The sequence below is a fragment of the Podarcis liolepis genome (genome assembly GCF_965112155.1).
Source record: "Podarcis liolepis genome assembly, chromosome: 7".
NCBI classification, from domain to species: Eukaryota; Metazoa; Chordata; class Lepidosauria; order Squamata; family Lacertidae; genus Podarcis; species Podarcis liolepis.
In genome coordinates this window covers 2,798,929-2,826,333 of record NC_139561.1, presented here as the reverse complement: position 1 = coordinate 2,826,333, position 27,405 = coordinate 2,798,929, and the positions used below count along the sequence as shown (strand labels likewise).

General features: G+C 46.4%; 1 protein-coding gene across 8 annotated transcripts in view; it reads right to left on the bottom strand.

Annotated features, from left to right (window-relative positions):
• Positions 1-27,405, bottom strand: part of LOC310711880 (neuropeptide FF receptor 1-like) — a 71,346-nt gene that overhangs the window by 4,663 nt on the left and 39,278 nt on the right. The window contains exons 1-3 of one of the 8 annotated variants that reach the window (XM_083514308.1): positions 8,163-8,439; positions 2,227-2,442; positions 1,055-1,122 (exon numbers count right to left, since the gene is read on the bottom strand). The exons of 2 other annotated variants lie outside the window; for them this stretch is intronic. Coding sequence is in view for 1 of the 6 variants with exons in the window: in XM_083514305.1 (XP_083370431.1) it covers positions 8,163-8,232; positions 8,315-8,317 (73 nt within the window). In the remaining 5 variants the exon portion in view is untranslated. Of the gene's footprint in view, positions 1-1,054; positions 1,123-2,226; positions 2,443-3,106; positions 5,834-8,162; positions 8,440-27,405 lie in introns of those variants that run through there. 5 more of the 8 variants (XM_083514307.1, XM_083514309.1, XM_083514306.1 and 2 more) reach the window with 5 other exon arrangements.

Below are 27,405 nucleotides of genomic sequence, written 5' to 3'. Positions count from 1 at the left end.
AGGTTTGAAATAGATCTGTTGGAAAATAACATGAAAGTGGTGTAAAAAATATACAAATTACTATTAGAATGGTATACAAAAGATGAAGAAGTTAAGGCAGTGATGATACACTGGGCTTGAGATTTTGGGTACAATATTCAATTTGCATTTTGGGAAAAGTTATGGAAAGAGGAAATAAAATTTACTGCATGCTCTTCATTGAAAGAAAACTATGAAAATGATGCATAGGTGGTATTTAACACCAAGTAAAATTGCAACAATGTACAAAACGAGTTAAAATTTGTGTTGGAAATGTAAAGGGAAGGAAGGTATGGTACTTTTTATCATATGTGGTAGACATGTACACTAGTAAAGGCTTTCTGGGAAATGATATATAATGAATTAAAGGAAATGTTTAAAAATACATCTGTTAAAAAACCAGAAGCCTTTTTGTTAGGTATAATAGGTGAAGAGATACCAAGAGAGGACAAAAGACTTTTTATGTATGCAACGACGGCAGGGAGAATGCTACTAGCCCAGAGATGGAAGGAAGGACAAGTACCAACAAAAGAAGAATGGCAGACGAAACTGATGGAGTACGCGGAGATGGGGAAAGAGACGGGGAAGATCCAAAACCAGGAAGATCAAGTATTTTTTAAAGACTGGAGTAAATTCTTAATTTATTTAAAAGACCACTGTAAACAGTTAAAATCATTGGCAGGGATGTAATGACACTTGTAATGTGGAATTAATTATGGTAACTATGGACATACAACAGATGGACAATGGTAAAAGATGCAGAAAATTTAATCTTAAATATGGAATCCATGGAGGGAGGGAAGGAGGTCCGAAGGTTCAAAAGAAGGTTTTATATTAATGTTTGAAATGGTTAAAGTTAAAATGTATACAATTGTGATAAACCAATACAAATTATATAAAAAAAGGAAATTTTTACATAACTTTCCAAATTTCAAATTGTAGGGAGATATCAGGAAATCTGAACTGACACTGTTACTGGCGCCACACAACACTCCTTCTGCACTGGTAAGAAATCAATATTTGAGTGCGGCAGCACCTGCACTTTTGAACTCCTTGCCTCTCGACCTCAGGCAGGGACCTTCACTGTCTTGTTTTTAGTACCTGCTTAAAACATGTAAACATGTAGAAGTTACATGTGTTTTATCTCTTTTTAGCTACTGTTGATTTTAAGCACATTGTGAACATTTTAATTGCCAGGTTTTACTGTTTTTTAGTCAATAATTTTAATGTTTGAGTTTACATTTTTGTAAACCACTTAGGTTCACATACAGACAAGCAATATATGCATTTTGTTCAATAAATAAATAACTTTATTGTCTCCAATAGCCCTTTTGTTTTGAGGGTCTTGGAGGAAAGTTACAATCACAGCCTGATCCCACATTCTGTATTCAGATAAGCTTTTGGTTTAGGGTTCTTAAATGAATACATTGCTTCTCATTTTAAAAAAAGTCTCAAAGTGTTTTACAACCAAAGTTAAAAATTCACAGATAAATTATTTAAAAACAACTTAACAGGATAATAACAAATCACTGAAGCTGCCAAAATGCCAGTGAAAACAAATATGTCTTTGTCTGACCCTAAAATTATAAAAATAAACATTTAGACTACAATCCTATATTCACTTATTTGGGAAGGAGTCCTTTTGAACTTAATATGACTTGCTTCTGAGTAGAAATATAAAGGGTTGCACTGCAATCATTCTTTTGCATAAGCCTTAGTCCAAAAAGTATCATAGGAAAGAATTTGGGAGCTCTCTCTCTCTATAAACTGGGTTGGGGAGAGAAGGGGGACACAGAAACAAAAGTACAGCAGCTGGGCTGTTAAGAACAACATCTTTCTCACAAATAAATCACATTTATTTCAAAGCTGAATCTTCAACATGCAGCTTGTTTTAAAGCGTCTTGTAGAGGCAGCAATTGAATTCAAAGCAGCTTTTTGTACCTGATCAATATTTCCAGTTCCTGGAGATAATTAAATATTAGCTTTTCCTAATCTGTAATACTCATGACCCAGAGGGTCCCTTTTCCTACACACCCCCAGCCAAACTCTTTTTCAATATGTTTCATTATTGGCACAATCAGATTCAAGGCTTGTTTAACACATAATATTAGAGGCCAGAAGCATCAGTTCAGGAAAACGCAGCTTACTAAGAAAAGTTGCAAAAATTGCCCCAGTTTCTCCAGAAAGCATACACTTTGCACCTCTTACCTGTTAAACCGAGGTCATTCCATTCGTAATATCTGTCCCCTACTCTGGTCTATCTGGAGGTTCTTAAGCAGGTTTTACAGTTCCATTTGCCCAGCAAAAAAAGCAATCACATTGTTTCCACGGATACAGGAAGATTTGCTCCTTGCTGAAATCCGATGTTTTCTCCTGAATGGCATTTGTGGATTCTCTCAGCCTTGTATTCCTCACTTCGTAAACCTGGGAGCAGGTAACATATGATGTCATTGCCACCCACAATCTATCAGCATTTGCTTCCACAAAAGATACCTTAATATACTTCTAGGTCCACCCAACTTTGCATCATATGCTGATCAGATCCTGACGCACCTGCACGTAGAACACTAGCTTGCTTGCAGAGAAGAATCGGCTTTAATTCATTCATTTGCTGGCCCTCTTCTTGGAAAGAGTGAGGAGCTTTAAAAACAACAACTAAACACAGATCCCTGCAAAACAAATGATGAAGCTGCTTTGGAAATGTATGTTGGATAAAGTACACTATTATTTTCCCATTGTAGAAAGATATGAGTGCAAATTGCATCAAAAGCAGTGTAATGTGCCTTTACTTATGCCTACATACAGATTGAGCAGAAGATGGAAGGTTCACAGCATTAACACTCCAACCGACCTTCCTTCCTCAATAGTTTTCTTCAGATTCACCAAAGCATATCATAGAATCACAGAAGTATACAATTTTAAAGTTGGAAGGGACTCTGAGGGTCATCTATTCTAACCCCCTGCAATGCAGAAATTTCAATTAAAGCATCCATGATAGATGGCCATCCAATCTCTGCTTAAAAGCCTCCAATGAACCAGAGTCCACAACTTTCCAAGGGAAGAGATGCTGAAGCCTTTTTACTGTTACCTTTAGAACTGAAGCTGAATTCTGGAAGATCCGGGGCACATAAAAGAAAGCATTTCTTCATGCAGTTAGACTACGGGGCAGGAGAGACTGCAAGAATACATGCTGGGAGGAGGATGGAAGAGCAACAGCATCAGACCAGAGCAAGGTGGGATGGGGTGGTGAGGCTCCCCCTTGAGTGGAGTGACTGCTGCATCATCTGAATCACAGTCTTCCTCAAGCCAGCGCTGGGACCCCAAGGGAGGGGATAGGACAGAGACTGGCTGCAGGAGTAGACGAATTCTGGACAGGAACTCAGAGTTCATTAGACCTCAGTTAAGACAGTGGGTTTTGCACTCTCACCTCCGCCTTTGAAATTAAACCAAATATATAAGAATACAGAAAGCCATCATAAATGTTCTGTGGGAGATTCATTCACAATAGGCTAGAACAAAAACAAACTGTTGTCTTTGCAGCAAAAGGTTTGGTTTTCCTTTGATCATGGTTCCTATTGTGACAGCACTTTGAAAATTTTCTCTTTTTTACAGTGTACAATTTCCACTACCCTGCTGCCTTTTCCTTGCAGGCCAATTTTATTTGATGGAGTCCATAGTACAAACAAACAGCAACCTCTTGCTTTTAAGTCAGAACTTCTCTTTCCCTTCTGCTTTGAAAACTGATGTTTGCTTCACTGCTGATCAGTTCCACCTTTGTCAAGATTTTGTAAACAATGAAAGCAGGCTTTCTCAGAACCAAGCATCCTAGAACAAACCAAATTGCATTGCATAACATGTTGGTTAAGTGCTCTGAAGGCAGACTCTCTTGCATTTGACTCTACTAGTTCAGCTCAGCATTTCAGCCTATGAATATGTCCTGAGCAGCATCTAATCCTGCTGTGTAGGATCAATCTTCTTCTTTGGTGATCTCTTGTAGCCAAATAAGATTGTCTTCCATGAACACGGTTTTAACAGTGAGTCTGTAGGTGACTGTGAAGGCCAATTCTGGATCCACACATCCTTCCACAGTGGGGACATAGGTTTCCGGGTGGGAGCTGATCACAGTGAGGGTTTGCAAAACATGCCTTCCTCTTAGCATGTTTCTCCCTTTCTTCCTGAGTTTGAGCATCTTCAAAGTCCATGACACCTTTGGCAAAGGCTGTTCTCCAATTGAAGCACTCAAGGGAGGTGTTTCCCAGTTGTTAGCATTTATACTACTTTTTAAAGATTTGCCTTGAGAAAGTCTTTAAAATTCTTTTTAAAAACTCTCCATTTTTAAGTTCAGAATAGAGTTGTTGCTTTGGAAGATGATAATCAGGCATCTGAACAACATGACCAGTCCAACAAAGTTGATGTTGAAGAATCATTGCTTCAACACTGGTGATCTTTGCTTCTTCCAGTACACTGGCATTAGTTTGCCTGTCTTCTCAAGTGATGTGTAAAATTTTCTGGAGACACCATTGATGGAATCTTTCGAGGAGTTGGAGATGGCGTTTATAAGTGGTCCATGTTTCACAAGCATACAGTAATGTTGGTAGTACAATAGCTTTGTAAACAAGCATTTTGGTTTCCCTGCGAATGTCCTGCTCCTCAAACACTCTGCACTTCAATCGGGAGAAAGCTGCACTCGCAGAGCTCAGGCAATGCTGGATTTCGGCATCAGTGTCAGCTCTTGTGGAAAGGTAACTGCCCAGGTAGGAGAAGTGACTGACATTTTCCAACGTTACACCACTGAGTTGGATTTGTGGCGCTGCAGAGGGGTTGTTTTGTGCCTGTTGGTGCAGCACTTTGGTTTTTTGGATCAATGTAGGATCAATGACAGTTATTGTGGCCTCATTGTGGGATAAATTTCTGGTACCAGGGCCTAATGCCACAAAAAATGTCATTCACTCTACAACCCAGACATAGATGTTGTTTTGGATGCATCCAGGGCAGGGTGTTCGGAGAGGGACTCCTCCACTGCGCACGTGCCTACTCTTTTTCATGCTCAAACAGTGTGCTTGTGGATCTGAATGTGACCCACACGGCCTGTTTTTATTTACAGCTCCATTCTCACACCTTCTTCTCACCTGTCCCCACCCCAGATTGCAGCAAATGTGGGTAGAAAGCAAGGTTCTGCATTTTGCCCACATGATGCCCAAATCAAAAGGGCATTTCAAGAGAATCACTAGCAGCAGTAATGATCTCAATCCCCCTCCAGTACTTCTTTTAAACTTCATTTTCCAGCTGCTAGATATTACAGTGCTAGTGGAAGAGGCGTGCAGTGTGAATGGAATTGGCCCACTCTCAAATACTAACAAGTCGCTGAGCATTACAGTCATTTAATAGAATGTCGAGCCACAGTGGTGGGTTCTGACATCAGCGGCACAGACAGCAAAGTAATTTGTGCAATTATATATGCCATTTCACATGAGGAGGAGGCTGTGAAATATGGGCTCTAATTGCAATGACTGTGTAATACCTTATAAGCTTTTTCTCTCCCAAAAGAGAGTGACTGGTGGGGGTGTGGAGAACAAAATTTCCAAATGGTGGTAAAATATGAACATTTCAGTCCTGTAGATATTTGGATTAATCAGTGAAGCTAAGCTTCAATCCTCAACAGTCTGAGCCACTGATACATACAGCAAATTTCCAGCTGGGCTTCTGACACCATTGGCAGGCCATCGGTACTGTAAACTCCTGTCAGGATTATTTATTGGGGATCTATTGTACTCCCTGAGCACCTTACATACAAATCAATTACAGTGGTACCTCAGGTTACAGACGCTTCAGGTTACAGACTCTGCTAACCCATAAATAGTGCTTCAGGTTAAGAACTTTGCTTCAGGATGAGAACAGAAATTGTGCTCTGGCGGCGCGGCAGCAGCAGTGGGAGGCCCCATTAGCTAAAGTGGTGCTTCAGGTTAAGAACAGTTTCAGGTTAAGAACGGACCTCCGGACCGAATTACGTTCTTAACCCAAGGTACCACTGTAGTTCTTTTGCATAGCAACCTCCTGGATCTGCCGACCAGCACCTGCCTGCAGCTGAGCAGGTGGGGCACAGACCAGGACTCTGAGCAGGCAGGCAGCACTGGAAATACCGGCTGCTGAGGGAGCTGTATAAAAGCTGCCTGCCTGCCCACCTGCCCTAGGAGTGGGGCTGCCCCTGAAGGACCCACACAAAAAGGCCTTGTTCCTTTGGGGGCGGAACTCTCATGGCTTAAAATTAGCTTCTGTTTCTTTAATACAAAAGGAACGGAGTCAGCCTGAGTCTGCAGCCTACAATGAATGGGCAAAGCCTGCCTGCCTCACACACCCTCTCAGCTACATATGCCTGACTATACAGAGCGGCCATTGACTGGGCTGGGCTGGTCGGATGGTCGAAAGCGGGATGTGTTTGCTATGTATGAAAGCTGTCAGTCGTAACTGGAGAAGAAGTTATTTTTAGAATAAAAGCAGCATTCTGCCAAGTGCCCTTTCTCAAGGACTCTTGGGGCCGCCTAAGGTCCGAGGACCAGGCAAAGGAGGTCAGAACCTTTTCCCCTCCCCCCCCCAAAACACTGTCAGGAACCAGGGGCAGCCCCCTTGGCTAAAATTCTTGTTTTAATGGGGGTGGGACTTTAACTTGGGAGGGTGCTGTTTATTGGGGTGAGGGCTGTTTGAAACTGTTCTTAAGTGCTATATGTTAGTATGTATTTTGTATTTGTGTTTTTTGATTTTATAAGGTTGATTAATATCCTACAGCCTTTTCAGTATGTTTGTGGGTGGGGGTTATTGTCTCGTTGTTTTTCTTTAAACTATTTTCCCTTTTCTTCCTCTCCTTTTTACCCATTCTAGTTTTCCTTTTCTTCCCCTTTTGTATTGGTAAGTTCAATTTTGTTTGTATTTTCCCTTTAAAAAAAAAATTATAACCTTTCGGAGAAGAAGAAGAAACAACTGAGCAGGGGATGCTTCCCCCCCAAATGTGGAGGCAATGAGAGAGGAAGTAGCAAGCTGTTGTTAAAAAGCAACCAATGTCATTTTTAAAAAATAAAATAAAAAAGATGTTATAACCTGATGGCTACTTAGTGGGATTGAGCTGCAAAAGCACCAATAAGCAGAGAAACATTTGCAAGAAATATACCACCATCTGCCGCTAAGCTGGTAGAGGCTAGTCTATGAGGACAAAGGTAGCCCTGCTCAACTAAGATCGGTCTGTTGTCAACAGAGCCATAGCTGGGTGATCTTGCGCCCCTGGGGGAACCATACAGGTTGCACCCCCCCCTCGCCATGGACAAATTACTGTAGCTCTTCTTTCCGCCTCTCCTCCATCCCCCAACCCATTCAAGTCACCTATTAAAAACCTTTCCTTATGAGGCAATAATCAATTAATTTATAGACATATGGACATTTTTAAAGCTGATTTTGCCCCCTCCTTGCCTGTGCCCCTGGCGGGGGCCCACTTTGCCACCCTCTAGCTACGGCCCTGAGCAGAAGGCTGATCTATATAAGATGGTAAACTGGTATTTTCTTTTAACATTTTAGCAGCCACTGACCCATTTGAAAACAGGAGCTGACTGGTAGTATTCCAAAAAACCGCGTTGAGATATTTCTTAAAAATATAAAGCGGTATAGAAATTAAATGCCTACCAACCTGGGATGTTAGAGCAGCAGGCACAGAGCAAAGGTGGCTGGAATTGGTCCTTAGATGCCATGGTGGATTCCAGAACCAAGCTTATTCACTGAAATCACTACCCCAAAAAACCTCCCATGCTAATAGTTTGGGAAGTGAGGGGTATAGGTGAAAATAGAGGGGCATGATAGTGGCCTTGGAAGTTAGCGAGGACACCGCAGGGACTTTACCCCCATCCTGGGAACCAGGAGTGCCAACCACTGGTGCCTTTGCTCTGTTTTTTGAGTGATGCAACAAGGCGAGAAGCAAAACCTGAGAGAACAGTTTGCAAATATTCTCTCATGGGGAAAAAACACCCGTTAAGAGTTATGAAGAAATCTGCTATGATAGGTTTTAACTTCTGCGACTGATTCACTGCAACGTGAAAGAGCACAAACAGTTGCATACAGAACACCATACAGATTCCCTCCCTAGCCAAGCAAGGGATACTCACCTAAATGATGTTCAACCATGGAATACCATTTTGACTGCGATTTTTGATTGAAGCTGGATAAGCCAATGATCTACAAGGCAGTACAGAGAGATGAGGTTCAATCTCTGCAATTTATCTTAATGTGGAAAGAGGGAAGATTGCTCAATGCTCACCATTTCCTTTGTCCATTTGAGGTGTGACTTGATGTGTCTGACAGCAGTCACTCTCCAGTTGTCGCCATCAGCAGCTTCATCCTCAAAATGTTTTATTTGACTTTTCAGTAAGAATCGGCAAAGAGCTGGAACAAAAGAAGAAGTGTTCTCTTGCCTTCAGGTGAGCTTCATTGTGGTGACACCGAATAGGGCCTCTTCTGACGACTCGGTCACCGCCACCTGAAAGAGTCTTAGCACAAAAAGTTGCAGAAGGAACACAATACAAATTAATTTTCTTCCCAGGCAAGCAAGGGATACTCACCTAGATGTCCTTCAGGCAGAATGTCTCCATCTATATTGCTGCTATCATTGTGATGTAGCGTTTTGGCTTGACTTGGGAGGTATCGGAGCCTGTCACCGCCTCTTCAAATTCAAGAGGACTTTCTAGTTACCGTGTGTGTCCCTCCGAAAGCTGCGCGCTCGGTGGAAGAGGATGACCACCCCAGATCGAAGGAGTGTACCCTTCTTCAGTCAAGGGTATACGAGAGCTGTGCTGCCCTGCTCGAAGCTGCAAACCCCTGAAGGTCCATTTGTAGGAGAACGTAGGGTAGTCCAGCTTCCAAGACTCCAGACACATCCAAGTAAGGCAATGATGCACTATGTCTCAAATGGTGTTCTTGGAAGATGCTTAGCCAAAAGTTTGCAGGTTCTAGCAGGGGAGCGCAACTATCGCATACCCTTGACCGAAGAAGGGTACCCTCCTTCGATCTGGGGTGGTCGTCCTCTTCCACCGAGCGCGCCGCTTGGGGAGGGACGCACATGGAGCGCTGAGGGATACAGTAGAATCCACCCCCTTAACGCATTTGTCAATGAAATCCTAGGCCCTGATTTTCGACTTATTACTCCCACAGCCACATCACGTATCGTGATAGTTTGGCCTGCCCTGTTGCATAGTTACCTTTGGACGTCCGTTTCCCATTTATTCTGTCATCTGGTCATTGCTGCTGGAAGAAAGGCCAGGCCTTTCAGTACAGCTCTAACCTCCTAGCATTCGTTCTACCTCCACTGGAATCCTCCACTTGCAGGACGCATTGGAGACACATCTTCCAGAGTTGAGGGCTCCATTTTAAGATGAGCATATACAGAAGAATCCTTTATGGTAACAGGGCGTATTTCAAACCTATTACCTTCAGTGCTGGAGGATCCAGGGTTTTTTGCAGAGAGTCAACGCTTTGTGTTGCCTGAGCTATGTAGCAAAAAAAGAAGAAGATGAAATCCCCAAACCTTGGGTATCAGCACCAGAGAGCCACGTTACGCATGAGGGGTAATTTTGCCTGGCCTGTTCCATAGTCACCTTTGGAGCTCCCTTTCCCATCTCTTTTCGTAATCTTGCAGCTTCTGCTGGAAAGGCTTAGTGGAGTTGATCTTCTCGTCTGCTTCCTCATTTGATCCTCACAACAACCCTGTGAGGTAGGTTAGGCTGAGAGATAGAGAGCTGCTTCATGGCAGAGGGAGGATTTGAACTCTAGTCTCCCAGGTCCTAATCCACCACTCTAGCCACTCTCAGCAACTTCCCTCAGAGAAAGCACTTTCCCACAGGATCCTGGACTTGCCGTCTCCCTGAGCAGTCCCTCTCCAGTCGCCACCAGCAGCTTCATCCTCCAAATGCTTTCTTTGCCTTTCCAGCAAGTTTTCAACTTACCTATCTCTCTCTCCGTCCAAGGCAACCTGAGCCAACATCAAATTAGAAGGCGTGGTTTTGTCCTCTCCCTGTATTCTTTCTTTTTTCTCCACATGCACATTTCTAGCTTCAGCAGCAAAAACCCCCAACTTTCTTGTCAGCAAATGACTTCTCTAATTGCCTCGTCAAAGAAAGGCCTTCTATTTTCCCTACTCAATTTCCCTCTGCTTGAAGCAGACCTCGTATCCATGTGCTCCTTCTTTTCATCCAAAGACTAGTTTGAAAGGTAAATCAAACTTGAGCTCCCCCTTCATATTCCTTCATTTATCTTCCTTTTCTCTTGGCTTTTCCCGTTAAATATTTTTCGTTTTCTGGATTCTCTTTAACATCTCCATCTTGGTATTTTTCTGAGTTTCTCTGTTTGAAGGGTGACTTGGTGCGCCTGGCAGTTCCTTCTCTTGGGGTGTGAAAAGCAATCCACAGTTCCTAGTTTCTCCCCAGCCCCACCACACCAATTCCATGGAAAGAGTTTTTTGATTCTTGGTTTGCTTGTTTGTTTGTAAAATGCGTCCACCGTGACTTCTGTGACTCTGCAGGAAGAGGCGGCTTCATCTGAGTGTTGGTGACTTCATGTGTCTGGCAGCTCCTTCTGTTGCGTTGCGATCTAGAGTCACTAGCTTATCCCCAGCCGCCTTCCACCAATCCTCCAGAAAATAGTGTCTTGTTTTTGGCAGAGCATTCATTTCATTTGAGCCTTGCAGGATCTTTGGAGAGAACTGGGAAGAGAAAACCAGAAAAGAAAATGGGAAAAACGGGAGACCAATCCCAAAAACATTGCCTGAATAAAAAGAAACCAACGGGGTGGTGGAACGTGAATTTACCTCAAGCAGCACTGTCCTGATGCTGGTGACTCTCACTGCAGGCTTTTTCTTGATGTATCAAGAGCTCTTCCTCACATTGCATCTTCTTTCTCGTCAACTGAACAGATCTGCTTCAGGTACAGTGAGCTCTGCGAAGCCGGAAGGAAAGAGGAGCTGCAACAAAAGAAGAAGTGTTCTCCTACCTGCAGGTGAGCTTCATTGTGGTGACACCGAATAGGGCCTCTTCTGACGACTCGGTCACCGCCACCTGAAAGAGTCTTAGCACAAAAAGTTGCAGAAGGAACACAATACAAATTAATTTTCTTCCCAGGCAAGCAAGGGATACTCACCTAGATGTCCTTCAGGCAGAATGTCTCCATCTATATTGCTGCTATCATTGTGATGTAGCGTTTTGGCTTGACTTGGGAGGTATCGGAGCCTGTCACCGCCTCTTCAAATTCAAGAGGACTTTCTAGGTACCGTGTGTGTCCCTCCGAAAGCTGCGCGCTCGGTGGAAGAGGATGACCACCCCAGATCGAAGGAGTGTACCCTTCTTCAGTCAAGGGTATACGAGAGCTGTGCTGCCCTGCTCGAAGCTGCAAACCCCTGAAGGTCCATTTGTAGGAGAACGTAGGGTAGTCCAGCTTCCAAGACTCCAGACACATCCAAGTAAGGCAATGATGCACTATGTCTCAAATGGTGTTCTTGGAAGATGCTTAGCCAAAAGTTTGCAGGTTCTAGCAGGGGAGCGCAACTATCGCATACCCTTGACCGAAGAAGGGTACCCTCCTTCGATCTGGGGTGGTCGTCCTCTTCCACCGAGCGCGCCGCTTGGGGAGGGACGCACATGGAGCGCTGAGGGATACAGTAGAATCCACCCCCTTAACGCATTTGTCAATGAAATCCTAGGCCCTGATTTTCGACTTATTACTCCCACAGCCACATCACGTATCGTGATAGTTTGGCCTGCCCTGTTGCATAGTTACCTTTTGACGTCCGTTTCCCATTTATTCTGTCATCTGGTCATTGCTGCTGGAAGAAAGGCCAGGCCTTTCAGTACAGCTCTAACCTCCTAGCATTCGTTCTACCTCCACTGGAATCCTCCACTTGCAGGACGCATTGGAGACACATCTTCCAGAGTTGAGGGCTCCATTTTAAGATGAGCATATACAGAAGAATCCTTTATGGTAACAGGGCGTATTTCAAACCTATTACCTTCAGTGCTGGAGGATCCAGGGTTTTTTGCAGAGAGTCAACGCTTTGTGTTGCCTGAGCTATGTAGCAAAAAAAGAAGAAGATGAAATCCCCAAACCTTGGGTATTAGCACCAGAGAGCCACGTTACGCATGAGGGGTAATTTTGCCTGGCCTGTTCCATAGTCACCTTTGGAGCTCCCTTTCCCATCTCTTTTCGTAATCTTGCAGCTTCTGCTGGAAAGGCTTAGTGGAGTTGATCTTCTCGTCTGCTTCCTCATTTGATCCTCACAACAACCCTGTGAGGTAGGTTAGGCTGAGAGATAGAGAGCTGCTTCATGGCAGAGGGAGGATTTGAACTCTAGTCTCCCAGGTCCTAATCCACCACTCTAGCCACTCTCAGCAACTTCCCTCAGAGAAAGCACTTTCCCACAGGATCCTGGACTTGCCGTCTCCCTGAGCAGTCCCTCTCCAGTCGCCACCAGCAGCTTCATCCTCCAAATGCTTTCTTTGCCTTTCCAGCAAGTTTTCAACTTACCTATCTCTCTCTCCGTCCAAGGCAACCTGAGCCAACATCAAATTAGAAGGCGTGGTTTTGTCCTCTCCCTGTCTTCTTTCTTTTTTCTCCACATGCACATTTCTAGCTTCAGCAGCAAAAACCCCCAACTTTCTTGTCAGCAAATGACTTCTCTAGTTGCCTCGTCAAAGAAAGGCCTTCTATTTTCCCTACTCAATTTCCCTCTGCTTGAAGCAGACCTCGTATCCATGTGCTCCTTCTTTTCATCCAAAGACTAGTTTGAAAGGTAAATCAAACTTGAGCTCCCCCTTCATATTCCTTCATTTATCTTCCTTTTCTCTTGGCTTTTCCCGTTAAGTATTTTTCCTTTTCTGGATTCTCTTTAACATCTCCATCTTGGTATTTTTCTGAGTTTCTCTGTTTGAAGGGTGACTTGGTGCGCCTGGCAGTTCCTTCTCTTGGGGTGTGAAAAGCAATCCACAGTTCCTAGTTTCTCCCCAGCCCCACCACACCAATTCCATGGAAAGACTTTTTTGATTCTTGGTTTGCCTGTTTGTTTGTAAAATGCGTCCACCGTGACTTCTGTGACTCTGCAGGAAGAGGCGGCTTCATCTGAGTGTTGGTGACTTCATGTGTCTGGCAGCTCCTTCTGTTGCGTTGCGATCTAGAGTCACTAGCTTATCCCCAGCCGCCTTCCACCAATCCTCCAGAAAATAGTGTCTTGTTTTTGGCAGAGCATTCATTTCATTTGAGCCTTGCAGGATCTTTGGAGAGAACTGGGAAGAGAAAACCAGAAAAGAAAATGGGAAAAACGGGAGACCAATCCCAAAAACATTGCCTGAATAAAAAGAAACCAACGGGGTGGTGGAACGTGAATTTACCTCAAGCAGCACTGTCCTGATGTTGGTGACTCTCACTGCAGGCTTTTTCTTGATGTATCAAGAGCTCTTCCTCACATTGCATCTTCTTTCTCGTCAACTGAACAGATCTGCTTCAGGTACAGTGAGCTCTGCGAAGCCGGAAGAAAAGAGGAGCTGCAACAAAAGAAGAAGTGTTCTCCTACCTGCAGGTGAGCTTCATTGTGGTGACACCGAATAGGGCCTCTTCTGACGACGCGGTCACCGCCACCTGAAAGAGTCTTAGCACAAAAAGTTGCAGAAGGAACACAATACAAATTAATTTTCTTCCCAGGCAAGCAAGGGATACTCACCTAGATGTCCTTCAGGCAGAATGTCTCCATCTATATTGCTGCTATCATTGTGATGTAGCGTTTTGGCTTGACTTGGGAGGTATCGGAACCTGTCACCGCCTCTTCAAATTCAAGAGGACTTTCTAGTTACCGTGTGTGTCCCTCCGAAAGCTGCCCGCTCGGTGGAAGAGGATGACCACCCCAGATCAAAGGAGTGTACCCTTCTTCAGTCAAGGGTATACGAGAGCTGTGCTGCCCTGCTCGAAGCTGCAAACCCCTGAAGGTCCATTTGTAGGAGAACGTAGGGTAGTCCAGCTTCCAAGACTCCAGACACATCCAAGTAAGGCAAAGATGCACTATGTCTCAAATGGTGTTCTTGGAAGATGCTTAGCCAAAAGTTTGCAGGTTCTAGCAGGGGAGCGCAACTATCGCATACCCTTGACCGAAGAAGGGTACCCTCCTTCGATCTGGGGTGGTCGTCCTCTTCCACCGAGCGCGCCGCTTGGGGAGGGACGCACATGGAGCGCTGAGGGATACAGTAGAATCCACCCCCTTAACGCATTTGTCAATGAAATCCTAGGCCCTGATTTTCGACTTATTACTCCCACAGCCACATCACGTATCGTGATAGTTTGGCCTGCCCTGTTGCACAGTTACCTTTGGACGTCCGTTTCCCATTTATTCTGTCATCTGGTCATTGCTGCTGGAAGAAAGGCCAGGCCTTTCAGTACAGCTCTAACCTCCTAGCATTCGTTCTACCTCCACTGGAATCCTCCACTTGCAGGACGCATTGGAGACACATCTTCCAGAGTTGAGGGCTCCATTTTAAGATGAGCATATACAGAAGAATCCTTTATGGTAACAGGGCGTATTTCAAACCTATTACCTTCAGTGCTGGAGGATCCAGGGTTTTTTGCAGAGAGTCAACGCTTTGTGTTGCCTGAGCTATGTAGCAAAAAAAGAAGAAGATGAAATCCCCAAACCTTGGGTATTAGCACCAGAGAGCCACGTTACGCATGAGGGGTAATTTTGCCTGGCCTGTTCCATAGTTACCTTTGGAGCTCCCTTTCCCATCTCTTTTCGTAATCTTGCAGCTTCTGCTGGAAAGGCTTAGTGGAGTTGATCTTCTCGTCTGCTTCCTCATTTGATCCTCACAACAACCCTGTGAGGTAGGTTAGGCTGAGAGATAGAGAGCTGCTTCATGGCAGAGGGAGGATTTGAACTCTAGTCTCCCAGGTCCTAATCCACCACTCTAGCCACTCTCAGCAACTTCCCTCAGAGAAAGCACTTTCCCACAGGATCCTGGACTTGCCGTCTCCCTGAGCAGTCCCTCTCCAGTCGCCACCAGCAGCTTCATCCTCCAAATGCTTTCTTTGCCTTTCCAGCAAGTTTTCAACTTACCTATCTCTCTCTCCGTCCAAGGCAACCTGAGCCAACATCAAATTAGAAGGCGTGGTTTTGTCCTCTCCCTGTCTTCTTTCTTTTTTCTCCACATGCACATTTCTAGCTTCAGCAGCAAAAACCCCCAACTTTCTTGTCAGCAAATGACTTCTCTAGTTGCCTCGTCAAAGAAAGGCCTTCTATTTTCCCTACTCAATTTCCCTCTGCTTGAAGCAGACCTCGTATCCATGTGCTCCTTCTTTTCATCCAAAGACTAGTTTGAAAGGTAAATCAAACTTGAGCTCCCCCTTCATATTCCTTCATTTATCTTCCTTTTCTCTTGGCTTTTCCCGTTAAGTATTTTTCCTTTTCTGGATTCTCTTTAACATCTCCATCTTGGTATTTTTCTGAGTTTCTCTGTTTGAAGGGTGACTTGGTGCGCCTGGCAGTTCCTTCTCTTGGGGTGTGAAAAGCAATCCACAGTTCCTAGTTTCTCCCCAGCCCCACCACACCAATTCCATGGAAAGAGTTTTTTGATTCTTGGTTTGCTTGTTTGTTTGTAAAATGCGTCCACCGTGACTTCTGTGACTCTGCAGGAAGAGGCGGCTTCATCTGAGTGTTGGTGACTTCATGTGTCTGGCAGCTCCTTCTGTTGCGTTGCGATCTAGAGTCACTAGCTTATCCCCAGCCGCCTTCCACCAATCCTCCAGAAAATAGTGTCTTGTTTTTGGCAGAGCATTCATTTCATTTGAGCCTTGCAGGATCTTTGGAGAGAACTGGGAAGAGAAAACCAGAAAAGAAAATGGGAAAAACGGGAGACCAATCCCAAAAACATTGCCTGAATAAAAAGAAACCAACGGGGTGGTGGAACGTGAATTTACCTCAAGCAGCACTGTCCTGATGCTGGTGACTCTCACTGCAGGCTTTTTCTTGATGTATCAAGAGCTCTTCCTCACATTGCATCTTCTTTCTCGTCAACTGAACAGATCTGCTTCAGGTACAGTGAGCTCTGCGAAGCCGGAAGAAAAGAGGAGCTGCAACAAAAGAAGAAGTGTTCTCCTACCTGCAGGTGAGCTTCATTGTGGTGACACCGAATAGGGCCTCTTCTGACGACTCGGTCACCGCCACCTGAAAGAGTCTTAGCACAAAAAGTTGCAGAAGGAACACAATACAAATTAATTTTCTTCCCAGGCAAGCAAGGGATACTCACCTAGATGTCCTTCAGGCAGAATGTCTCCATCTATATTGCTGCTATCATTGTGATGTAGCGTTTTGGCTTGACTTGGGAGGTATCGGAGCCTGTCACCGCCTCTTCAAATTCAAGAGGACTTTCTAGGTACCGTGTGTGTCCCTCCGAAAGCTGCGCGCTCGGTGGAAGAGGATGACCACCCCAGATCGAAGGAGTGTACCCTTCTTCAGTCAAGGGTATACGAGAGCTGTGCTGCCCTGCTCGAAGCTGCAAACCCCTGAAGGTCCATTTGTAGGAGAACGTAGGGTAGTCCAGCTTCCAAGACTCCAGACACATCCAAGTAAGGCAATGATGCACTATGTCTCAAATGGTGTTCTTGGAAGATGCTTAGCCAAAAGTTTGCAGGTTCTAGCAGGGGAGCGCAACTATCGCGTACCCTTGACCGAAGAAGGGTACCCTCCTTCGATCTGGGGTGGTCGTCCTCTTCCACCGAGCGCGCCGCTTGGGGAGGGACGCACATGGAGCGCTGAGGGATACAGTAGAATCCACCCCCTTAACGCATTTGTCAATGAAATCCTAGGCCCTGATTTTCGACTTATTACTCCCACAGCCACATCACGTATCGTGATAGTTTGGCCTGCCCTGTTGCATAGTTACCTTTGGACGTCCGTTTCCCATTTATTCTGTCATCTGGTCATTGCTGCTGGAAGAAAGGCCAGGCCTTTCAGTACAGCTCTAACCTCCTAGCATTCGTTCTACCTCCACTGGAATCCTCCACTTGCAGGACGCATTGGAGACACATCTTCCAGAGTTGAGGGCTCCATTTTAAGATGAGCATATACAGAAGAATCCTTTATGGTAACAGGGCGTATTTCAAACCTATTACCTTCAGTGCTGGAGGATCCAGGGTTTTTTGCAGAGAGTCAACGCTTTGTGTTGCCTGAGCTATGTAGCAAAAAAAGAAGAAGAAGAAATCCCCAAACCTTGGGTGTTATACATGAGGGGTGATTTTGCCTGGCCTGTTCCATAGTCACCTTTGGAGCTCCCTTTCCCATCTCTTTTCGTAATCTTGCAGCTTCTGCTGGAAAGGCTTAGTGGAGTTGATCTTCTCGTCTGCTTCCTCATTTGATCCTCACAACAACCCTGTGAGGTAGGTTAGGCTGAGAGATAGAGAGCTGCTTCATGGCAGAGGGAGGATTTGAACTCTAGTCTCCCAGGTCCTAATCCACCACTCTAGCCACTCTCAGCAACTTCCCTCAGAGAAAGCACTTTCCCACAGGATCCTGGACTTGCCGTCTCCCTGAGCAGTCCCTCTCCAGTCGCCACCAGCAGCTTCATCCTCCAAATGCTTTCTTTGCCTTTCCAGCAAGTTTTCAACTTACCTATCTCTCTCTCCGTCCAAGGCAACCTGAGCCAACATCAAATTAGAAGGCGTGGTTTTGTCCTCTCCCTGTATTCTTTCTTTTCTCTCCACATGCACATTTCTAGCTTCAGCAGCAAAAAAACCCAACTTTCTTGTCAGCAAATGACTTCTCTAGTTGCCTCGTCAAAGAAAGGCCTTCTATTTTCCCTACTCAATTTCCCTCTGCTTGAAGCAGACCTCGTATCCATGTGCTCCTTCTTTTCATCCAAAGACTAGTTTGAAAGGTAAATCAAACTTGAGCTCCCCCTTCATATTCCTTCATTTATCTTCCTTTTCTCTTGGCTTTTCCCGTTAAGTATTTTTCCTTTTCTGGATTCTCTTTAACATCTCCATCTTGGTATTTTTCTGAGTTTCTCTGTTTGAAGGGTGACTTGGTGCGCCTGGCAGTTCCTTCTCTTGGGGTGTGAAAAGCAATCCACAGTTCCTAGTTTCTCCCCAGCCCCACCACACCAATTCCATGGAAAGAGTTTTTTGATTCTTGGTTTGCTTGTTTGTTTGTAAAATGCGTCCACCGTGACTTCTGTGACTCTGCAGGAAGAGGCGGCTTCATCTGAGTGTTGGTGACTTCATGTGTCTGGCAGCTCCTTCTGTTGCGTTGCGATCTAGAGTCACTAGCTTATCCCCAGCCGCCTTCCACCAATCCTCCAGAAAATAGTGTCTTGTTTTTGGCAGAGCATTCATTTCATTTGAGCCTTGCAGGATCTTTGGAGAGAACTGGGAAGAGAAAACCAGAAAAGAAAATGGGAAAAACGGGAGACCAATCCCAAAAACATTGCCTGAATAAAAAGAAACCAACGGGGTGGTGGAACGTGAATTTACCTCAAGCAGCACTGTCCTGATGCTGGTGACTCTCACTGCAGGCTTTTTCTTGATGTATCAAGAGCTCTTCCTCACATTGCATCTTCTTTCTCGTCAACTGAACAGATCTGCTTCAGGTACAGTGAGCTCTGCGAAGCCGGAAGAAAAGAGGAGCTGCAACAAAAGAAGAAGTGTTCTCCTACCTGCAGGTGAGCTTCATTGTGGTGACACCGAATAGGGCCTCTTCTGACGACTCGGTCACCGCCACCTGAAAGAGTCTTAGCACAAAAAGTTGCAGAAGGAACACAATACAAATTAATTTTCTTCCCAGGCAAGCAAGGGATACTCACCTAGATGTCCTTCAGGCAGAATGTCTCCATCTATATTGCTGCTATCATTGTGATGTAGCGTTTTGGCTTGACTTGGGAGGTATCGGAGCCTGTCACCGCCTCTTCAAATTCAAGAGGACTTTCTAGTTACCGTGTGTGTCCCTCCGAAAGCTGCGCGCTCGGTGGAAGAGGATGACCACCCCAGATCAAAGGAGTGTACCCTTCTTCAGTCAAGGGTATACAAGAGCTGTGCTGCCCTGCTCGAAGCTGCAAACCCCTGAAGGTCCATTTGTAGGAGAACGTAGGGTAGTCCAGCTTCCAAGACTCCAGACACATCCAAGTAAGGCAATGATGCACTATGTCTCAAATGGTGTTCTTGGAAGATGCTTAGCCAAAAGTTTGCAGGTTCTAGCAGGGGAGCGCAACTATCGCATACCCTTGACCGAAGAAGGGTACCCTCCTTCGATCTGGGGTGGTCGTCCTCTTCCACCGAGCGCGCCGCTTGGGGAGGGACGCACATGGAGCGCTGAGGGATACAGTAGAATCCACCCCCTTAACGCATTTGTCAATGAAATCCTAGGCCCTGATTTTCGACTTATTACTCCCACAGCCACATCACGTATCGTGATAGTTTGGCCTGCCCTGTTGCATAGTTACCTTTTGACGTCCGTTTCCCATTTATTCTGTCATCTGGTCATTGCTGCTGGAAGAAAGGCCAGGCCTTTCAGTACAGCTCTAACCTCCTAGCATTCGTTCTACCTCCACTGGAATCCTCCACTTGCAGGACGCATTGGAGACACATCTTCCAGAGTTGAGGGCTCCATTTTAAGATGAGCATATACAGAAGAATCCTTTATGGTAACAGGGCGTATTTCAAACCTATTACCTTCAGTGCTGGAGGATCCAGGGTTTTTTGCAGAGAGTCAACGCTTTGTGTTGCCTGAGCTATGTAGCAAAAAAAGAAGAAGATGAAATCCCCAAACCTTGGGTATCAGCACCAGAGAGCCACGTTACGCATGAGGGGTAATTTTGCCTGGCCTGTTCCATAGTCACCTTTGGAGCTCCCTTTCCCATCTCTTTTCGTAATCTTGCAGCTTCTGCTGGAAAGGCTTAGTGGAGTTGATCTTCTCGTCTGCTTCCTCATTTGATCCTCACAACAACCCTGTGAGGTAGGTTAGGCTGAGAGATAGAGAGCTGCTTCATGGCAGAGGGAGGATTTGAACTCTAGTCTCCCAGGTCCTAATCCACCACTCTAGCCACTCTCAGCAACTTCCCTCAGAGAAAGCACTTTCCCACAGGATCCTGGACTTGCCGTCTCCCTGAGCAGTCCCTCTCCAGTCGCCACCAGCAGCTTCATCCTCCAAATGCTTTCTTTGCCTTTCCAGCAAGTTTTCAACTTACCTATCTCTCTCTCCGTCCAAGGCAACCTGAGCCAACATCAAATTAGAAGGCGTGGTTTTGTCCTCTCCCTGTATTCTTTCTTTTTTCTCCACATGCACATTTCTAGCTTCAGCAGCAAAAAACCCCAACTTTCTTGTCAGCAAATGACTTCTCTAGTTGCCTCGTCAAAGAAAGGCCTTCTATTTTCCCTACTCAATTTCCCTCTGCTTGAAGCAGACCTCGTATCCATGTGCTCCTTCTTTTCATCCAAAGACTAGTTTGAAAGGTAAATCAAACTTGAGCTCCCCCTTCATATTCCTTCATTTATCTTCCTTTTCTCTTGGCTTTTCCCGTTAAGTATTTTTCCTTTTCTGGATTCTCTTTAACATCTCCATCTTGGTATTTTTCTGAGTTTCTCTGTTTGAAGGGTGACTTGGTGCGCCTGGCAGTTCCTTCTCTTGGGGTGTGAAAAGCAATCCACAGTTCCTAGTTTCTCCCCAGCCCCACCACACCAATTCCATGGAAAGAGTTTTTTGATTCTTGGTTTGCTTGTTTGTTTGTAAAATACGTCCACCGTGACTTCTGTGACTCTGCAGGAAGAGGCGGCTTCATCTGAGTGTTGGTGACTTCATGTGTCTGGCAGCTCCTTCTGTTGCGTTGCGATCTAGAGCAGTGTTTCCCAACCGGTGTTCCGCGGCACACTAGTGTGCCGTGAGACACCGGCTGGTGTGCCGTGGGAGGGAGGCGGGCGAGTCGGGCGGCGAGAGGCGGCGGCGAGGATCCGCGTCGAGCCGGGGGCGGCTCCGCGGTGCTGGTGCCGAGCGGCGGGGCAGCGCGCGCAAAAGGGAGGAGCGCGAGACAGCGGAGGAGGAGGAGGCCGGCATGTCCGGGCAGCAGCAGCAACAGCAGCAACTCCCGGCGACGGCTCCTCCTCCGCCCGCTATCGCCGCCACCACCACAACAGCCGCCGCCGCCTCAGCTGCCGTCGTCCCTCAGTCCCTCGCTCTGCTGCCTCCTCCCACCCTGGCAAGGGGAAGGGAAAAAACTTTCACTTTTGTGCGTCCCTCCCGGCGTGACGCTGCGCGCTGACGTCACGGGGCGGGGCTTTAATGGTGGTGTGCCGCGAGATTTTTTTCTGGTAAACAGGTGTGCCGTTGCCCAAAAACGTTTGGGAAACACTGATCTAGAGTCACTAGCTTATCCCCAGCCGCCTTCCACCAATCCTCCAGAAAATAGTGTCTTGTTTTTGGCAGAGCATTCATTTCATTTGAGCCTTGCAGGATCTTTGGAGAGAACTGGGAAGAGAAAACCAGAAAAGAAAATGGGAAAAACGGGAGACCAATCCCAAAAACATTGCCTGAATAAAAAGAAACCAACGGGGTGGTGGAACGTGAATTTACCTCAAGCAGCACTGTCCTGATGCTGGTGACTCTCACTGCAGGCTTTTTCTTGATGTATCAAGAGCTCTTCCTCACATTGCATCTTCTTTCTCGTCAACTGAACAGATCTGCTTCAGGTACAGTGAGCTCTGCGAAGCCGGAAGAAAAGAGGAGCTGCAACAAAAGAAGAAGTGTTCTCCTACCTGCAGGTGAGCTTCATTGTGGTGACACCGAATAGGGCCTCTTCTGACGACTCGGTCACCGCCACCTGAAAGAGTCTTAGCACAAAAAGTTGCAGAAGGAACACAATACAAATTAATTTTCTTCCCAGGCAAGCAAGGGATACTCACCTAGATGTCCTTCAGGCAGAATGTCTCCATCTATATTGCTGCTATCATTGTGATGTAGCGTTTTGGCTTGACTCGGGAGGTATCGGAGCCTGTCACCGCCTCTTCAAATTCAAGAGGACTTTCTAGTTACCGTGTGTGTCCCTCCGAAAGCTGCGCGCTCGGTGGAAGAGGATGACCACCCCAGATCGAAGGAGTGTACCCTTCTTCAGTCAAGGGTATACGAGAGCTGTGCTGCCCTGCTCGAAGCTGCAAACCCCTGAAGGTCCATTTGTAGGAGAACGTAGGGTAGTCCAGCTTCCAAGACTCCAGACACATCCAAGTAAGGCAATGATGCACTATGTCTCAAATGGTGTTCTTGGAAGATGCTTAGCCAAAAGTTTGCAGGTTCTAGCAGGGGAGCGCAACTATCGCATACCCTTGACCGAAGAAGGGTACCCTCCTTCGATCTGGGGTGGTCGTCCTCTTCCACCGAGCGCGCCGCTTGGGGAGGGACGCACATGGAGCGCTGAGGGATACAGTAGAATCCACCCCCTTAACGCATTTGTCAATGAAATCCTAGGCCCTGATTTTCGACTTATTACTCCCACAGCCACATCACGTATCGTGATAGTTTGGCCTGCCCTGTTGCATAGTTACCTTTGGACGTCCGTTTCCCATTTATTCTGTCATCTGGTCATTGCTGCTGGAAGAAAGGCCAGGCCTTTCAGTACAGCTCTAACCTCCTAGCATTCGTTCTACCTCCACTGGAATCCTCCACTTGCAGGACGCATTGGAGACACATCTTCCAGAGTTGAGGGCTCCATTTTAAGATGAGCATATACAGAAGAATCCTTTATGGTAACAGGGCGTATTTCAAACCTATTACCTTCAGTGCTGGAGGATCCAGGGTTTTTTGCAGAGAGTCAACGCTTTGTGTTGCCTGAGCTATGTAGCAAAAAAAGAAGAAGAAGAAATCCCCAAACCTTGGGTGTTATACATGAGGGTGATTTTGCCTGGCCTGTTCCATAGTCACCTTTGGAGCTCCCTTTCCCATCTCTTTTCGTAATCTTGCAGCTTCTGCTGGAAAGGCTTAGTGGAGTTGATCTTCTCGTCTGCTTCCTCATTTGATCCTCACAACAACCCTGTGAGGTAGGTTAGGCTGAGAGATAGAGAGCTGCTTCATGGCAGAGGGAGGATTTGAACTCTAGTCTCCCAGGTCCTAATCCACCACTCTAGCCACTCTCAGCAACTTCCCTCAGAGAAAGCACTTTCCCACAGGATCCTGGACTTGCCGTCTCCCTGAGCAGTCCCTCTCCAGTCGCCACCAGCAGCTTCATCCTCCAAATGCTTTCTTTGCCTTTCCAGCAAGTTTTCAACTTACCTATCTCTCTCTCCGTCCAAGGCAACCTGAGCCAACATCAAATTAGAGGGCGTGGTTTTGTCCTCTCCCTGTATTCTTTCTTTTCTCTCCACATGCACATTTCTAGCTTCAGCAGCAAAAAAACCCAACTTTCTTGTCAGCAAATGACTTCTCTAGTTGCCTCGTCAAAGAAAGGCCTTCTATTTTCCCTACTCAATTTCCCTCTGCTTGAAGCAGACCTCGTATCCATGTGCTCCTTCTTTTCATCCAAAGACTAGTTTGAAAGGTAAATCAAACTTGAGCTCCCCCTTCATATTCCTTCATTTATCTTCCTTTTCTCTTGGCTTTTCCCGTTAAGTATTTTTCCTTTTCTGGATTCTCTTTAACATCTCCATCTTGGTATTTTTCTGAGTTTCTCTGTTTGAAGGGTGACTTGGTGCGCCTGGCAGTTCCTTCTCTTGGGGTGTGAAAAGCAATCCACAGTTCCTAGTTTCTCCCCAGCCCCACCACACCAATTCCATGGAAAGAGTTTTTTGATTCTTGGTTTGCTTGTTTGTTTGTAAAATGCGTCCACCGTGACTTCTGTGACTCTGCAGGAAGAGGCGGCTTCATCTGAGTGTTGGTGACTTCATGTGTCTGGCAGCTCCTTCTGTTGCGTTGCGATCTAGAGTCACTAGCTTATCCCCAGCCGCCTTCCACCAATCCTCCAGAAAATAGTGTCTTGTTTTTGGCAGAGCATTCATTTCATTTGAGCCTTGCAGGATCTTTGGAGAGAACTGGGAAGAGAAAACCAGAAAAGAAAATGGGAAAAACGGGAGACCAATCCCAAAAACATTGCCTGAATAAAAAGAAACCAACGGGGTGGTGGAACGTGAATTTACCTCAAGCAGCACTGTCCTGATGCTGGTGACTCTCACTGCAGGCTTTTTCTTGATGTATCAAGAGCTCTTCCTCACATTGCATCTTCTTTCTCGTCAACTGAACAGATCTGCTTCAGGTACAGTGAGCTCTGCGAAGCCGGAAGAAAAGAGGAGCTGCAACAAAAGAAGAAGTGTTCTCCTACCTGCAGGTGAGCTTCATTGTGGTGACACCGAATAGGGCCTCTTCTGACGACTCGGTCACCGCCACCTGAAAGAGTCTTAGCACAAAAAGTTGCAGAAGGAACACAATACAAATTAATTTTCTTCCCAGGCAAGCAAGGGATACTCACCTAGATGTCCTTCAGGCAGAATGTCTCCATCTATATTGCTGCTATCATTGTGATGTAGCGTTTTGGCTTGACTCGGGAGGTATCGGAGCCTGTCACCGCCTCTTCAAATTCAAGAGGACTTTCTAGTTACCGTGTGTGTCCCTCCGAAAGCTGCGCGCTCGGTGGAAGAGGATGACCACCCCAGATCGAAGGAGTGTACCCTTCTTCAGTCAAGGGTATACGAGAGCTGTGCTGCCCTGCTCGAAGCTGCAAACCCCTGAAGGTCCATTTGTAGGAGAACGTAGGGTAGTCCAGCTTCCAAGACTCCAGACACATCCAAGTAAGGCAATGATGCACTATGTCTCCAATGGTGTTCTTGGAAGATGCTTAGCCAAAAGTTTGCAGGTTCTAGCAGGGGAGCGCAACTATCGCATACCCTTGACCGAAGAAGGGTACCCTCCTTCGATCTGGGGTGGTCGTCCTCTTCCACCGAGCGCGCCGCTTGGGGAGGGACGCACATGGAGCGCTGAGGGATACAGTAGAATCCACCCCCTTAACGCATTTGTCAATGAAATCCTAGGCCCTGATTTTCGACTTATTACTCCCACAGCCACATCACGTATCGTGATAGTTTGGCCTGCCCTGTTGCATAGTTACCTTTGGACGTCCGTTTCCCATTTATTCTGTCATCTGGTCATTGCTGCTGGAAGAAAGGCCAGGCCTTTCAGTACAGCTCTAACCTCCTAGCATTCGTTCTACCTCCACTGGAATCCTCCACTTGCAGGACGCATTGGAGACACATCTTCCAGAGTTGAGGGCTCCATTTTAAGATGAGCATATACAGAAGAATCCTTTATGGTAACAGGGCGTATTTCAAACCTATTACCTTCAGTGCTGGAGGATCCAGGGTTTTTTGCAGAGAGTCAACGCTTTGTGTTGCCTGAGCTATGTAGCAAAAAAAGAAGAAGATGAAATCCCCAAACCTTGGGTGTTACACATGAGGGGTGATTTTGCCTGGCCTGTTCCATAGTCACCTTTGGAGCTCCCTTTCCCATCTCTTTTCGTAATCTTGCAGGTTCTGCTGGAAAGGCTTAGTGGAGTTGATCTTCTCGTCTGCTTCCTCATTTGATCCTCACAACAACCCTGTGAGGTAGGTTAGGCTGAGAGATAGAGAGCTGCTTCATGGCAGAGGGAGGATTTGAACTCTAGTCTCCCAGGTCCTAATCCACCACTCTAGCCACTCTCAGCAACTTCCCTCAGAGAAAGCACTTTCCCACAGGATCCTGGACTTGCCGTCTCCCTGAGCAGTCCCTCTCCAGTCGCCACCAGCAGCTTCATCCTCCAAATGCTTTCTTTGCCTTTCCAGCAAGTTTTCAACTTACCTATCTCTCTCTCCGTCCAAGGCAACCTGAGCCAACATCAAATTAGAAGGCGTGGTTTTGTCCTCTCCCTGTATGCTTTCTTTTTTCTCCACATGCACATTTCTAGCTTCAGCAGCAAAAAACCCCAACTTTCTTGTCAGCAAATGACTTCTCTAGTTGCCTCGTCAAAGAAAGGCCTTCTATTTTCCCTACTCAATTTCCCTCTGCTTGAAGCAGACCTCGTATCCATGTGCTCCTTCTTTTCATCCAAAGACTAGTTTGAAAGGTAAATCAAACTTGAGCTCCCCCTTCATATTCCTTCATTTATCTTCCTTTTCTCTTGGCTTTTCCCGTTAAGTATTTTTCCTTTTCTGGATTCTCTTTAACATCTCCATCTTGGTATTTTTCTGAGTTTCTCTGTTTGAAGGGTGACTTGGTGCGCCTGGCAGTTCCTTCTCTTGGGGTGTGAAAAGCAATCCACAGTTCCTAGTTTCTCCCCAGCCCCACCACACCAATTCCATGGAAAGAGTTTTTTGATTCTTGGTTTGCTTGTTTGTTTGTAAAATACGTCCACCGTGACTTCTGTGACTCTGCAGGAAGAGGCGGCTTCATCTGAGTGTTGGTGACTTCATGTGTCTGGCAGCTCCTTCTGTTGCGTTGCGATCTAGAGCAGTGTTTCCCAACCGGTGTTCCGCGGCACACTAGTGTGCCGTGAGACACCGGCTGGTGTGCCGTGGGAGGGAGGCGGGCGAGTCGGGCGGCGAGAGGCGGCGGCGAGGATCCGCGTCGAGCCGGGGGCGGCTCCGCGGTGCTGGTGCCGAGCGGCGGGGCAGCGCGCGCAAAAGGGAGGAGCGCGAGACAGCGGAGGAGGAGGAGGCCGGCATGTCCGGGCAGCAGCAGCAACAGCAGCAACTCCCGGCGACGGCTCCTCCTCCGCCCGCTATCGCCGCCACCACCACAACAGCCGCCGCCGCCTCAGCTGCCGTCGTCCCTCAGTCCCTCGCTCTGCTGCCTCCTCCCACCCTGGCAAGGGGAAGGGAAAAAACTTTCACTTTTGTGCGTCCCTCCCGGCGTGACGCTGCGCGCTGACGTCACGGGGCGGGGCTTTAATGGTGGTGTGCCGCGAGATTTTTTTCTGGTAAACAGGTGTGCCGTTGCCCAAAAACGTTTGGGAAACACTGATCTAGAGTCACTAGCTTATCCCCAGCCGCCTTCCACCAATCCTCCAGAAAATAGTGTCTTGTTTTTGGCAGAGCATTCATTTCATTTGAGCCTTGCAGGATCTTTGGAGAGAACTGGGAAGAGAAAACCAGAAAAGAAAATGGGAAAAACGGGAGACCAATCCCAAAAACATTGCCTGAATAAAAAGAAACCAACGGGGTGGTGGAACGTGAATTTACCTCAAGCAGCACTGTCCTGATGCTGGTGACTCTCACTGCAGGCTTTTTCTTGATGTATCAAGAGCTCTTCCTCACATTGCATCTTCTTTCTCGTCAACTGAACAGATCTGCTTCAGGTACAGTGAGCTCTGCGAAGCCGGAAGAAAAGAGGAGCTG